Genomic DNA, 14,812 nt, shown 5'->3' with positions numbered 1-14,812 from the left:
TTCTACCTGATTTCTTTCCTGCAAAGACATTTACTTCTTCATAATTAATAAGTATTTTGGGGTTCATACCTTGTATTCCTACAAAGTAGTAAACTGTGGAGTAAAACAGCAGATTGTATGTGTATCCTGTAACTTGATCCTAAATTTTAAAGGTGAACAATAGGTTTTTGGATGCATATGGAAATCCGGTGTAAATGGAATGTTAGGATGTGCAAGGGGAGGGGTGGGTGTGAAATGAAGATGGACAGGTAGCTCCTTTGTGCCGTGTTACAAGGGGAACAATCGAAGGTTTTTAACCTGGTGTTGTTTGGAGTGATGCAGTTGGATTTGAGTTTTCAAGATAGTTCGATTTAGCAGCAGTCAGTTGGCTTAGATATATTATTATATCTAAGCTAAGATACATCTAGTGTAGCAGTGTCACTGGCAGAGAGAAGAAGGAGATTTGAGAAATATTCATGAGGTTAAAATTGACTGAATTTGGTGACTGGTTAAAGGTTGGTTGTGGAGGATTGAGAGTTCCTTGATGACAGAATATTTAATAGGATTTCCTGACTCACTGACTAGATTGTGCTAGGTATAAAGTTTAAGGAATTAGATTTTGTAAAAGTTACAGAGACACAGACCTTTTGGATTCTCGTATAGTTTCTCTTACTCTTTGTTCTTATTCTACTTTTTTGAAGACTGACTGACATTAACAGTATGATTCCATTTAGGGAAGCGATTTCTTCTTGATACATTCTACCCAACATGTACACTTAGAGCTGCTGTTAAGCCTTTGGATAGAACAGAATTTGGCACAATCTCTTAAAATTCGTTCACTAGTTAGAATAAGATTTTTGTTGCAAATGATCTGTAAGCTCAACTCTTGCTCTAAAATTTTGATTCTGTAGTGTATCTATTTTTCTCTCAGACAGCACACTTTATTTCCTGAAAAATTTCAATGTTTTCTTTGTCTCTGTATGTTTTTCCAAGATGTTCTCAGTGCAGCTGAGTCTTGGGGAGCAGACATGGGAATCCGAAGGGAGCAGTATAAAGAAGGCCCAGCAGGCTGTTGCTAACAAGGCTTTGACTGAATCTACGCTTCCCAAACCAGTTCAGAAGCCGCCCAAAAGCAGTGTTAACAATAACCCAGGTATGGCCCTGACTCGTTTCCTCCTGTTGTCATCTTCTGCATGTGCTGTTCTCTGTATTTTCCTTCATACAGGCCCATTGCATAGTCAACAGGTATTGACAGCACAGCTGGTAAAGACAGCCGAATAATAACTGAAGGTGAGAGAATGAAGACGGTAATTGTAATTATTTTAAAAATTTGCTTTAGTGGATACTCTAAAGGTGCATTATTTACTTTTTATGTGTGATAAAAAGACATTTGGATACAAAGAACAGAAAATAGGACTGAGTTTGTTTTTCTAAAGCAAAGATAGAAATGATCAGTTTCTCTTTCTAAATGTATAATAATATATAATTTAATAATTAAAAAGTTATTCTTTATTTTAGTTTAATAGAAAATTATAAAATTAGCCCTAAGCATCTTATTATTTTATTTGTTCATGTAGAAATGGTTGCCATTTACATTTAGAACATTCATATGGAGTTTAAGAAACCCACAAATCCGAAAAACCCACCTGTGTGTAATATACTGCTAAGTAAATGAGTGTTCTAATTTTAATCTCCTAAGAATAATTTTAAAAAGTTGTTCTAATTGCATGCAGTACCAAAAACATTATGTGTCCAGTTATCTCTTGGGAAGCGCAAACCTGTATCAGACACAGTGCATGAATTGGTAGCCTCAAATTAATGAAGTTCCGTAAGTTTAGTGCCAGCCCTGTGTCTATTTACTCATCTGTTAACCTATTAATGCAAGTGGCTACCTTCTGACCGATACTGCTTTAGATGGAGTACTTTTGTGACGGAGTGAAAAAAGACACTTGCCTGCCGGCAGCGACTCTGTAGTCTGTTTAATTATAGTTCACGTGCTTATGGTCAGAGTCAGGTCAGACACTTCTTTCCCACATGGCATGTGTTAGGTAGACAGTCTCCTCTTGCAAGGACTGCCTTTTCCAGAACTCCATGACTTTCCTAGTAGTAGTCCTTTTGCATCTGTTCAGCTGATTCCAGTATTTATTAAGTATGGGTAAATAAGCAAAAATATTATTATAATAAAAAAACCAATTCAGCTTGAAGCTGGTAAGAGACTGTCTACTTTCTTAACTTTTAAAACTCTTTTCAGATTACTGGTTGATCATTAGCACCACACCACCACCGCCTCTATTAAGCATTTGTTTTAATATATCTAAGAGTTATAAACCATTGTCCTTTGCTGTGAGGATTTTAGTCATTTACATAAAACATGTAACTCAGTGGTAAAGATTAAGTACCAAGTGAGTAATAATAGGCGTCGGTATTATAAGTAATGATAAACATGGACTGAAGTAGTTGAGGTGAGATATAGGTCATGAATAGAGAGTAGGCACGTACGTATAGAGGAGAGAAAAGAATATTCCAGGCTGAGGGAATACGATGAGGAAAGACATTGGCATAGGAATCTGGATGATGGGTTTTGCAAAAAAAAAATTTTTTGTAGACGGTTTTTAATTAGAGCAGGTTAAGTGGCTAGTAAGAGACAAGACGAGAGATGTAGTTAGAAAGTAGGTTGTGATGGACTTGACTGCAGCTTTAGGAGATAAATTTTATCCATAGTTTGGATTAATTTTCACGAGCAGGTGGGTGATGTGTTTAAAAGAGCAGTTTAGGAAGTTGAGTTTGACATGTGAATGGAAGGTGGAAAATACCAAAAGCAAAATCAGTTAGGAAACCACTGCCATAGTTTACGGGTGAAGAAAGAAAAGAAACACACGTGCGTGGAATGCTGTTGCCCCCTCCTCTGCTGGAATATTGGCGCGGCAGTTGGAATGGACAGAAGGACAAGTGTCCATTTGTGTTGTGTGCTGAGCTTTGGGTCAGGTCCACTTCCAAGGGTTGTAGCCGGAGGTAAACTAGCAAAGGAGTCAGAGGAAGGAAACAGGAGAGAGTCTGGCTCCCTGGCCTTTCAGACCAGTGGAGATAAGTTTCCACCGTGGAATGTTGCAGTGAGCTGACAGAACGAGTAGATTTTGGGGGGTAAATTTTAATTTTATTTTTTTGTGTGACATTTTACACGTTTATTCACTGTTGAGGTAAATTTTTAAAATAAAGCCTAATATTATGTTCTGGCAAGTGCGCAGATTATGGTTGTCGAGCCTTGATGGCGTTTTGCACTGTGAACACTTTGCAGGCTTTACCAGTGCCTCAGAAGCCTCCCTCATGCCCTCTTTTAGTGGTTAAACATCTCCAAAGGAACCACTCTTCTTCTCTCTGTCATCCTAGATTTGTTGTGCCTGCTTGTTGGAATCATGCATCATACTTTTTTGTGATAGCTTGTTTTTCTCAATGTCATGTTTGTGAGATTCATTGTGTTGTGTGTTAACAGTCTAGTATTTCTTTGCTATGTAGTATCCCACTGCATGGATATACCACAATTTACTTATTCATTATACTAATGGTGGACATTTGAGTTGCTTCTAGTTTGGGGCTGTTAGAAGTAAGATTGCTATGAATATTCTTGTATGTATACATTTTTGTTGGCTGTGTAGCTAGGATTGGAATTGTTGGGTCGTAGGTTTTGCATGTTTTCAGTGTTAATACATAATATCAAACTTATCGCATTTCACTCCCACTAGCAGTATATGAGAGTTTTCCACATCCTTGTCAATATAGGGTATCTTAAAATTTCTACCTGTTCTTCTGGGGATATGGTAGTATTTCATTGTGGTTTTAATTTGCGTTTCCCTAATGATTAAAGTGATCACCTTTTCATATGCCTGTTGCCATTAGGATCTTCTCTGCTGTTGATATATTTTTCCTGTTAAGAAACTGCCTTGTCAGTTTTTAAATTTTTTCAGTTTTTTATTGACTTATAGGGTTCTTACGTATTCTGGATTAATATACTTTGTCAGATATGTGTATGGCAAATATCTCCATATTCCTAATGGTGCATTTTGATGAACATAAATTTTTATATTAATGAAGTCTAATTTATTAGTCTTTTCCCTTATGGTTAGTGCTTTTTAAAAATTGAAGTCTAATTGACATATAGCATTATATTAGTTTCAGCTGTACAACATAATGATTTGATATTTGTATACGTTGTGAAATCACCAGAATATCTCATTAACATCGGTCACCATACATAGTTATTAAAATATTTTCTTTCTCATGATGAGAACGCTTTAGATATATTCTCTTAGCAACTTTCAGGTATAAAATACAGTATGATTAACTATAATCACCATGCTGTATATTACATCCTCATGATTTATTTATTTTATAACTGGAAGGTTGTACCTTTTAGACCCCCTTCACCTATTACACCTCCCCCCACTTCCCACCTCTGGCAGCCACCAATCTCTTCTCTGTATCTATGAGTTCTGTTTTTTTGTGTTTTGTTTTTTTTAGATTCCACATATAAGTGAGGTCATATGGTGTTTGTCATTCTCTGTCTGACTTATTTCATTTAGCATAATGCCTTCAAGAGCCATCCATGCTGTCACAAATGGCAAAATTTTTTTTTTATTGCTATATAATAGTCTATTGTATATGTGTATCATCACCTCTTCTTTATCCATTCATCCATCAGTGGACACTTAGCTTGCTTCCATGAACGTGGGGGCGCATATATCTTTTCAAGTTAGTGTTTTTGTTTTTTCGGGATAAATGCCCAGAAGTGGAATTGCTGGAATGGTGGTGCTTTTTTTGTGCTCTTTAAGACATCTTTATCTCCCACAGAATTGTGACGATAACCTCATATTATTTTTAGAAGTTTTATTATTTTATCTTTTAAATTTAGATCTACAGTCTGTCAGGAATTGAGGTTTATGTATGAGGTGAGGTAGGAGTCAAGATTTTTTTCTTCCTTTTAATATATAACTTAGCACTTTTATTGAAAAGACAATCCATTCCTGTCTGCACTGCAGAGGAGGGGAGATCCAGTCCTGACTTCACAGGAAGTAGATGGACCTTAAATAGTAGTTATGTCCCAGAGAGGAGTTAAGTTTAGTACAGCATGGGTAATCTGCTGTTAATGAGGAGGATATCATAGAACTACTTTGCTTTCTCCTTCCTCTTATTTTTTTAAACTTTTTTTAGAAATAATTTCTTATACATATAAATTTTGTAGAAAGAGTACATAGAGCTCCCAGGTACCCGTCACTCAGAAATGGTTAACATTTCTGAACCTTTTGAGAATAAGTTACGGACATGGTGTCCCATTACCCATTATTTCTTAAGTACACAGACACTGTCCTATCAGGAAGTTAACATTGATTTGGTATCACCGTGTAATCCACAGACTCCAGTCACACTTCACTGATGGTCCCAGTTACATCCTTTGTAAGACCAGCATCTAATCAGCATCATAGACTGTTTCTCTTCATTCCACTTCAGTCTGAAACAGTTCCTCAGTCTTTCTTGTTTTTTATGACCTTGATGTTTCTACACATCATTTGTAGAATGCGCCTCACTGGAGTTTGTCTGGTGTTTCCTCATGATTTATGCATTTTTAGCATGAATATCATCACAGAAGTGACCTGGGCTCATCTCGGTGTTTCATATCAAGAGACACATGATACTGATTTGTCCCATTAGTGATGTCTTTTGTTTCTTGGTGAAGAGTATGTCTGCCAGTCTTCTGTATTGTAAAGTTAATTAATTTTAAGTATGTTTTATTATTAAATAATATAATTAACAAATATATTTTAAAATAAATTTATTTATTTATTGTTTATTTTTGGCTGCGTTGGGTCTTCGTTGCTGCATGCGGGCTTTCTCTAGTTGAGTAGCGGAGAGTAGCGGAGGCTACTCTTCATTGCGGTGCGCAGGCTTCTCATTGCGGTGGCTTCTCTTGTTGTGGAGCACGGGCTCTTAGGCGCATGGGCTTCAGTAGTTGTGGCAAACGGGCTCAGTAGTTGTGGCTCACGGGCTCTAGAGTGCAGGCTCAGTAGTTGTGGCGAATAGGCTTAGTTGCTCTGTGGCATGTGGGATCTTCCCAGACCAGGGCTTGAACCCCTGTCCCTTGCATTGGCAGGCAGATTCTTAACCACTGTGCGACCAGAGAAGTTCTGAACAATTATTTTCTGAGGAGGTACTTTGAGACTATATAAACATTCTGTTTCTTGTCAAACTTTCTTTCACCTACATGAAAGACTGAGGATTGATGATTCTTGTCTGAATCCATGGCTACTCTGAAGGTTGCCAAAGGGTGATTTTTAATTCCATGTTCTTTTTCGATTTATTAGTTGGCATTCTACCCAAGAGCTTTCTTGTCCCTGTCATTTTTTTTGTTAGTTTATTTATATCACTATAGACTTTTGGATTTCTGTTTTACCTACAGATTTAGGATCTACAATCGTCATTATTTATTTTGATGCTCAGATTGTCCCAGATTTGGCCAGTGGTATGACCACTTCAAGTTGACTCCTGTGTCCTTCAGATAATTTCCTCATCATTCTTTGGGCATTTCTTTCTGGCACGATAAGATGTTCCTGGGTCATCTTGTGTTTTCCCTGCCCTGATTCCAATAATTTCTCCAAGAGCCCTGATTTATTGATTAATCAATTCATTCTTTCAACAAATATTTATTGAGTGACTGCTATGTTCCAGGGACTTTTCTAACTTCCTACAAAGTTGTTTCTTTAAGTGTTAGTAATACATGGCTCCTTGAAAACTTAGTTGTGGCATCTTGTTTTTAATCTGTCACATGATAGGAGTCCACAATTGTTGTTATATACGTTTGTGTATCTAATTAATTAGTCTTTTTTTTATCATTGGTAAATATAGAAATTTCCTTTAATGTATCTAAAAACCACTAAAAACTGATTATGTGTTTACAGTGTCAACTCTATAGCCATAAAATACATGAGGATTACTATGCAATGATTATCTTTATGCAACCTGGGTCCAACCGTCACATGTTGAAAACAATGGTACTTAGCATTTCCTAGAGACAGCTCATAGTTTGAAGTTATTCTTTAAATGTTTTCTGTGAGAGCATTACTATGTAAGTAACGAGAGGTATGCACATGTGGAGGTGTCAGTCTCATTCTGTAGGAAACAGATGGAGTACTTCACTCAGAGGAGTTGAAACCTTCTCTGTGTGGTTTGTGCTTTTCTGCTTCTCTTCTACTCTCCTTCACAACACCAGTTTCTGGCATTTCTATGAAGAAAATGTACTGTAGCCTTACTTTCAAATGAGGAATTTGTATGAGATTATTTCTTTATTTAAATAATATGAATACAGTACTTTCACCTAGTTTAAAATGCAATTTTGGTGTAGATGGCAGACATAGTATATCCTACCAGTGCATTAAAATCATCTCACTGTTCATTTTCAAACACACTACTTTCCTGTTTATTGCCATACTTAAAGGATGAGGTCTTTCAAGCTTTTTTTTTTCTTTTCTAGTTTTCCCATTTGAACTTTATGCTATTTGTGCCTGTATGATTGTTGCAAAGTAGAATTCATAATGACATAAATTGTACAACTGATTAATCTGTTAATTAGTAAACTGAAATCTTTATGGAATAAGAAAAATGGAAACTTCTTAAGGCGTGGATGGCTCCTTGGTGTTAAAAATTATCTTTGGAGAACTGTTAGGCAGTTTTAACTTTACTTTTAAACATGAACCTACCCTCTGACCTAGCAATTCCACTGCTAGGTGTATACCCAAGTGAGAAGAGTGTATAGGTCTGCTGAGAGACTTACTGAAGAGTGTTCAAGGTGGCTTGATACTTAATAGCCTCAAACTGAAAACAACCCAGATGTCCCATCAAGGGCAGATTAGATAAACTGAGCGGAATGCTTTTCAGTGGGCGAGTTTGAAAGTGATATTCAACAAAGCATTATGTTGAGTGAAGGAAGCAAGACAAACTAATACACATTTAGATTTGAAGAACAGGCAAAACCAACCTATGATGACAGAAGTCAGAATGGATAACATGGGGAGGTGGGTATTGACCGGGTATTTCTGGGTGATGGAAATGTTCAGATCTTGATCTGAATGGTGGTTGTATGAGTGTTACATGTATAGTAACTCATGGAGCTGTATGCTTAAGGTTTGTACTTTTTACTTATCCCTCGGTAAAATGCTGTAAGAAACAAAGAAAGAATCCCTTTGTGCTTGACTTACTCTTCCTCTGCCCTGAGTGTTTGTGTTAAATTTGGAGTTTGGACTAATTCGACTTACTACTTAACATGTTAGCTTTTCTTTGCTGTTTTTCTTATCCTTATCTTTTCCTTTTCTGCTTTCTCCTTTGTCCTCCCGCCTCCTTTATTTTTTCCTTTTTCTTAACCTTGGTTTAGTTCCCGTTCTTATTATGCTCTTCAGTGGTTTCATGTGAATTCTTTAGAGATGAGACATAAAACGAGCAGCTTATGACTCTTGATGGCTTGCTTATGACCTAGCAGCCAGTTGTGCATTTGTGTCAGGCTCCACCACTCCTCAGCTAGTACTTTGTGCCCCAGTTTCTCTGCTGCAGTAAGTGGATCCATTTTTGTTCGTGATGAAGGGGAGTCTTAAATGTATGGTGCAAAAGGCATAATTCAAATGAAATAATACAGAATTTACATTAGAAATAAATTTTACTCTCTATAAAAGCTTTAGATTCATTTTTGTGATTTGTTATTTGGAACATATATGTATATTTACTAAATAACCTTTTTTGGCACTGAAAATAACTTGACATAATAACTGTACATTGTGTGTTATATTTTATGGGATTTTTCAAACTTTTACAAAAGTAGAAAAGATAAGCTATTGAACATCCCTGTACTTGTTATCAGGCACAGCAGTTACTCACACATCCCATCTTGTTTCTCATCTCTCTGTCCTCTGAATTATTTTGAAACAAATCTCAGACATATCACTTCATCCATAAATGCTTCAGCATGTATCTTTTAAGATTATCCACAGAAAGCATTACTTGTATTTACTGTTTTGTCCTGTTGTTGGTTATAGAAAAAACTCAGAATTTATTTTCATTAGATAAGTCCAAGAGTTACTGATGACCCTGTACATATTGCTAAGTCTAGTTGCTTGATAACCAAAATATAACTTAAAATATTCACAGATGATAATGCTTTTAATGATTAAGTAGTTGTAAGCTTTCTGGAGTAAGGAACTTTGAAATTCAGTAGTTGCTTTATAATATCCAAACGGAGCCATCTATGAATCTTCTGTTTTCCTTGTTTTGAAACAGTGGGACTATAAAGTTGAATTTTTGGTCATTAATGTACAGAAAATGTTGCAGCAACCCCAAAGAGATTTCACTAGAAACGATTTTCCTGTTTATGTAGCTTGTTTATGCACCCCCTTAGAAAATCAGGCAGAAGGGCATCCACTGCCACCGTCTTCCATTGTAATTATATGTAAAATAAATATGGACTGCATGATTTATTATGGAAATATTTCACTTGTGTGCCTTTAATATTTCTTTTAAACAGGTAGTATAACACCAACTGTGGAACTGAATGGGCTTGCTATGAAAAGGGGAGAGCCTGCCATCTACAGGCCGTTAGATCCAAAGCCTTTCCCAAATTATAGAGCTAATTACAACTTTCGGGGCATGTACAATCAGAGGTTTGTATGTCTTCTTTGGTTTTGTTCTTATTTATTATTTTACGCATATTGTAAAAGTTTCTGAAACTCAAAAGGTATTTTTGTTGTAAAGAAAATTCACTTGGGGCATTTTTGCATGGAATTTAGATACATCAAGCTTATCAGGAATACTTAAAGTAATAAATAAAGAAAATTAACTTTTTCAGGAGCTGGTTGTTGCTGAGTCATAAGAGCCCTGTGTTTGCTGCACGCAGGACCATGTTTTAAAATCATTCCACAGTGTGGTGTGGGCTTTCCAGTTATCTTGCTCATTTAGTCACCAAGCAGATGCTTAGCTTAATTAGTGCTTTTCTTAATTTTTCCGCATACATTGCAAATATGACTGTTTATAACTTATAGGAAAGTTGTTAGAAGGACTTACTAAGTATTTCTGCACACTGAATAATTTTGTGATAGTTATAAGTGTAACAGAATTTTCTTTTGCAAGCATGGCAGAATTCTTTTAAAAAGTTCAGGGTTTTTTTTTTTTCCTCATCATTTATAAAAGTCATGTAACTCATTGTTGAGAATGTGGAAATGCAGAAAGTTAAAAATACAAATAATTTGCAATCCCAGAATTAAACACCTTTAATATTTTGTTGTACTTTACATTCTTTTTATTCTTTGCATATAAATATATTTAACCAAATTGAAATTATCCTTTATATGCAATTTCTGTATTACTTTATGGAGGTATAATATATAAACAGTAAAATGCACAGATCTTAAATATACATCTTGACGACTTTATTTTATTATTTCATTTATGTATATATGTATTTATAGTCTATTTGATGACGTTTTTACATATTTATATCCTCCTGTGGTCACCACCCCATCAAACTCCAGAACATTTGCATCACCCTGAGAGTTTCCTCACACTTACTTGCACTTCATACACCTCCTCCCAGAAGTAACCGCTGTTCTATCACCATAGGTTAGTTTTGCCTGCCCTTGAACTTCTATAAATAGACTCATACAGTATTTATTCTTTTGTGTCTGGCTTTTTTCACTTCATATAATGGTTTTCTTGTTTTTGTTTTTTGATTTTTTGAGATTCATCCATGTTGCATTTTTTGAGATTCATCCAGTTTTTGTTGCTGAATAATGTCTCTTTGTATAAATATATCATCATTTGTTCATTTTGAATATGCAGTATTGTGCCCTCTTTTCACTTTATACAGATAGCATTTTTCATATCTTTAAGTAGCCTTTGAAAAATATTTTTGATGGTTATATAATGCTTCATATGGCTAGGGTGTACTCTACCAGTATTTAAACAGGTATAAACAATGAATACTTGATAAGTATATAAAAAAATACCTGTTTTTGATCATCTAGATTGCTTCCCCCCACCGCCTTTTTTTTTTTTTTTTTACGGTACCCGGGCCTCTCACTGCTGTGGCCTCTCCCGTTGCGGAGCACAGGCTCCGGACGCACAGGCTCAGCGGCCATGGCTCACGGGCCCAGCCACTCCACGGCATGTGGAATCTTCCCGGACCGGGGCATGAACCCGTGTCCCTTGCATCGGCAGGCGAACTCTCAACCACTGTGCCACCAGGGAAGCCCCTCCCCTTTTTTTGACAATTATAACTAATGTTGCAGTAAAAATTATATACAAGTTTTTGTTCACATCACTGATTATTTCCTTAAGATATATTACTATAAGGGGAATATTGGGTTAAGAAGAGTAATTTATTGATATTACCTGATTACATTAAAGCTTATACTAATTTCTTATAGTATGTTTTGTACTATTCTGACAACATTGAGTTTAAAACACATTGTCTTGTTTGATAGTTAAAAAGTGGTATGTTTAATTTTTTTTGCTTTTATTGATAACTTATGAGGCTCAGCAGTTTTTCAAATATGTTAGTTACTTGTCCATTTTGATTTGTCTATTTTAATTTGCTAATTTTTATTGCATTGCTTGATCAGTCTTCAAATGTTTATGTGTTGAGGGTATTAGCATTAAGTCTATTCTATTTGTTTGATTTTCCTGCTTTTAAAAAATTGGCTTTTAGTTTTGTGTTTGTTTTTAATGTACTACAGTTTTAAATGTTATATGGTCTAATCTATTAAATTTTTTGATGTGATTTCTCCCACTGCTTCTATGCCTAAGTAATTCTTTCTCATGTGTGATCAGATATTTGCTGATGCTTAAACATTTTTTCTTTTTAACTGAGGCATAATTGACATAACTTTGTGTAAGTTTAAGGTATACAATATATTGATTTGATGCATTTATATTGCAGTAGGATTGCCGTTGTAGTGTTAGCTGATAACCTCTATCCAGTCACATATCATTTCTTTTAGTGTTGGGATGCTGATGCTTTTAAAATCATTTTGTATATTTACCGACCAATTATTACAATTCAGATATTAGGAGAAGTTACTTATCTAATCAACAGACAATCTAATACTTTTTGGAGTCTTGCTTGGTAGTGGAAAAATTGCCATTTAAGATCTAGTCGTATTCAAATTGTAAATGGTTCGTTTAAATATTGTTCAAGTTCTCTAAGAAAACCTTCTGCCTCTCCCCCCTTCCTCAATGTGTCTGGGGGGAATTTTCTGTATTGTCCTGGTGGGAAGGGAGGGTGCGGGCTCCTCTCGTCTTTGTGGTAATGTCTCTTGTCCACCAGGTAGCTGGTACCTCTCTTGCCTGCCCTGCTGAAACCTGCAGTTGGTGACCTGTAGTCCATCTTTTCCCCCCGGTAATGCTGTCAGAGAGTATTTACCATCTTCCCCTTGCTGTCTTGGCCTAAACTCTTAGCTCTGCTCGGCTCCTTTGGATGTTGTTCCAGTCTCACCCTCTTCCGTCTAACTCTGGAACATCCACTGGCAGGCTTACCAGCTCTCAACTTGGTGCCCACCCTGCATGGGAGGCAAGAGGGATACACTGTTTCTCTTATAGTCGCTTTATTTCTCTTTTTTCTGTTACATAACCACTGTCTTTCTCATCAGTCTGAGGTTACCTAATATAAATAAAACTATTTGCCTACTTGGTTACAACAGATAGGTAGGATCATCTGAGATAGGAGCACCTTGTCTGTTTTATACTTGAAAGATGTTTTACTTTTAATGTACTATAATGAAGACTCATGAGGATATTATATTTAAATGCTTATTGTATTTTGATATCTGTAGTCCGTTATTTGAAGTAAAGTTTTGATTAATGAACTTACTATTTTTAAATGAAAGAAATCTAGTTCTAAAACAGTGAAAAATCAGACAGTAATCTCTGTCCTGGGTAAGGTGACAATTTTGATGAAGACCTAAAGGAGCAGGGGGAATAAGCAGTGTGGATGTCGTGAGAGAGGGGAGAACGTTCAGGCAGAAGAGACAGCAGCGCAGAGCCCCTGAAGTAGGCGTGTGCCTGGCGCGTTGATGCCACCACCAGGACGCCAGTATGGCTGGAACAGAGTGGACCTGGGGGAGAGGAGTTCGGATGTGAGAATGTGACAGGGGTCTGGTGGTTTGGTTTGATTTTTTTTTTTTTTTTTTCTGTTTTAGATTTTCTGTTAAGATTGTTGTCATTTTTCCTTTGTTGGCAATTTCTAGTGTCAGGATCTGATTCCATGGATGTCATGAGGGCTGCAAGAATTTTTTAATGACTTCTCTAGAGGGTTGTACCTTAGGCCATTCCCATTTAATGGATCAAGTGGACTTTCCCTTCAGAATTTTGGAGAGTCTTTAGATCACAAAGGGTAAAAAGAAAATAAGGAAGTACTGGTAAGCTGCCAAAGCATGTTTCAACTTAAAAGCTCTCTGCTCACAAAAGGTCAGACCTACCCATTACTCACTCGGCTGTTAAAAGTATGGTTTCACATATGACCTTAATTTGCAGATGGCAACACCTGAATGCTTTACAGGGAATTTGGAGCCAAAGGTCAGAGGAGACATTCTTCTCCTTGTCAGACTCCACATGAATCAGTAGCTTCTTAATAAGGCAGGGGCTGAAAGGTTAAGAAGTCTAAGAAACAAGTATCATTTAGAGGGATTTTTGAAAAGGTCTTTTCATTTTCCATTTAAAATAATATCAATTAATTAGATATTACCCATGCTGTCTTTTAATCTGTTCTTTCCTGATGAGGCGTCTCCACTTGAACTTATTCAAAGGCCTAAGGAGGAACTCATAAAAAGGTCTCCCTCCACCCCATTTTATGATGGCTGGAGAGAAAAGATTTATCCATGAGCAAACTCTGTGGATACAACTCGGATTCTAAAATACCTGTGTCTCCCTTTGCTGCACCCAAGATGTTTGAAAATGAAGATGTCCAGAAATCTTTTTCTTTCTCATTTGGGGCACTGTTCACTAATGACAGAGCACAAGATATAAAGATTGGAGAACAATTTTATGCTTTTGTTCTCCCATCTTTGTTATAAAAACTTACATACATTATCTCAAGGAGTAGAATGGCTGAAATCAGGCCTCCAACAAATAATTTATCAATTTTTTGTATTCACAGATTAAAAAAGCATTATTGCAGGGCTAATGTCCGGAAAGCCCTCTGATCTACAGATGCGGATTGCCAAAGGGCCACAACCCAAACTATATTATATGAGAATGGGAATTTCCGCTGTGTGTGACTGGGAGGTCTCTTGGGGAAGGCTTCAGGCATGGTTGATGCAGAGCTTTAGTGTTGTTTCTCCTCATTTTCCGTTTCTCTCTTTCTAGCTCTTGTCTCATTTTTCCTGTGCTTGACTTTATTTTCAAAGACACTCTCTTCCCTTTGCTGTACCTTATACGCTACATAGTCCTTAGACTTGTACTGGAGGAGGAACACATTTTTGTTTTGTTTTTGGATAGTTCTTAGAAAAGTTCCGAGTAGCCTGTTCATCCCAGAATTTGGGGATCCCAGAATTCATTCAGACCACATTTGGGATGAGGGGATACTTTCATTGACTAAGCTTGGGTTTGTGCCCAGCCTGGAGAAACAGGGTTTAGTCCCATCCAAACGGCTCTGCAGAGCACAATTATTTTATACGGTGGTTCCCTAAAGGCAAAGATTCAGAGGGAAAATCATTTCCATTACAGTCAGAACATTTGGTTCAAATCCTGGTTCTGATGCTTTCGGTTATGTGATCTCGGACAAGACCCTGGACCTCCCTTAGTTTCCTCA

The 14,812-nt window shown here is 36.6% G+C and overlaps 1 protein-coding gene across 10 annotated transcripts in view; it reads left to right on the top strand.

The window, feature by feature from the left end:
• The window catches only part of STAU2 (staufen double-stranded RNA binding protein 2), a 304,412-nt gene that overhangs the window by 38,839 nt on the left and 250,761 nt on the right, over positions 1 to 14,812 (top strand). For all 10 annotated transcript variants that reach the window (XM_019925182.3, XM_033843221.2, XM_033843223.2 and 7 more), the window contains 2 exons: positions 973 to 1,132; positions 9,536 to 9,671. In XM_019925182.3, the coding sequence (XP_019780741.1) occupies positions 973 to 1,132; positions 9,536 to 9,671 (296 nt within the window). The remainder of the gene's footprint in view (positions 1 to 972; positions 1,133 to 9,535; positions 9,672 to 14,812) is intronic.

This window comes from Tursiops truncatus, chromosome 17 (genome assembly GCF_011762595.2).
Source record: "Tursiops truncatus isolate mTurTru1 chromosome 17, mTurTru1.mat.Y, whole genome shotgun sequence".
In the NCBI taxonomy this organism is placed as follows: domain Eukaryota; kingdom Metazoa; phylum Chordata; class Mammalia; order Artiodactyla; family Delphinidae; genus Tursiops; species Tursiops truncatus.
This window is presented reverse-complemented; position numbering and strand designations above follow the sequence as displayed.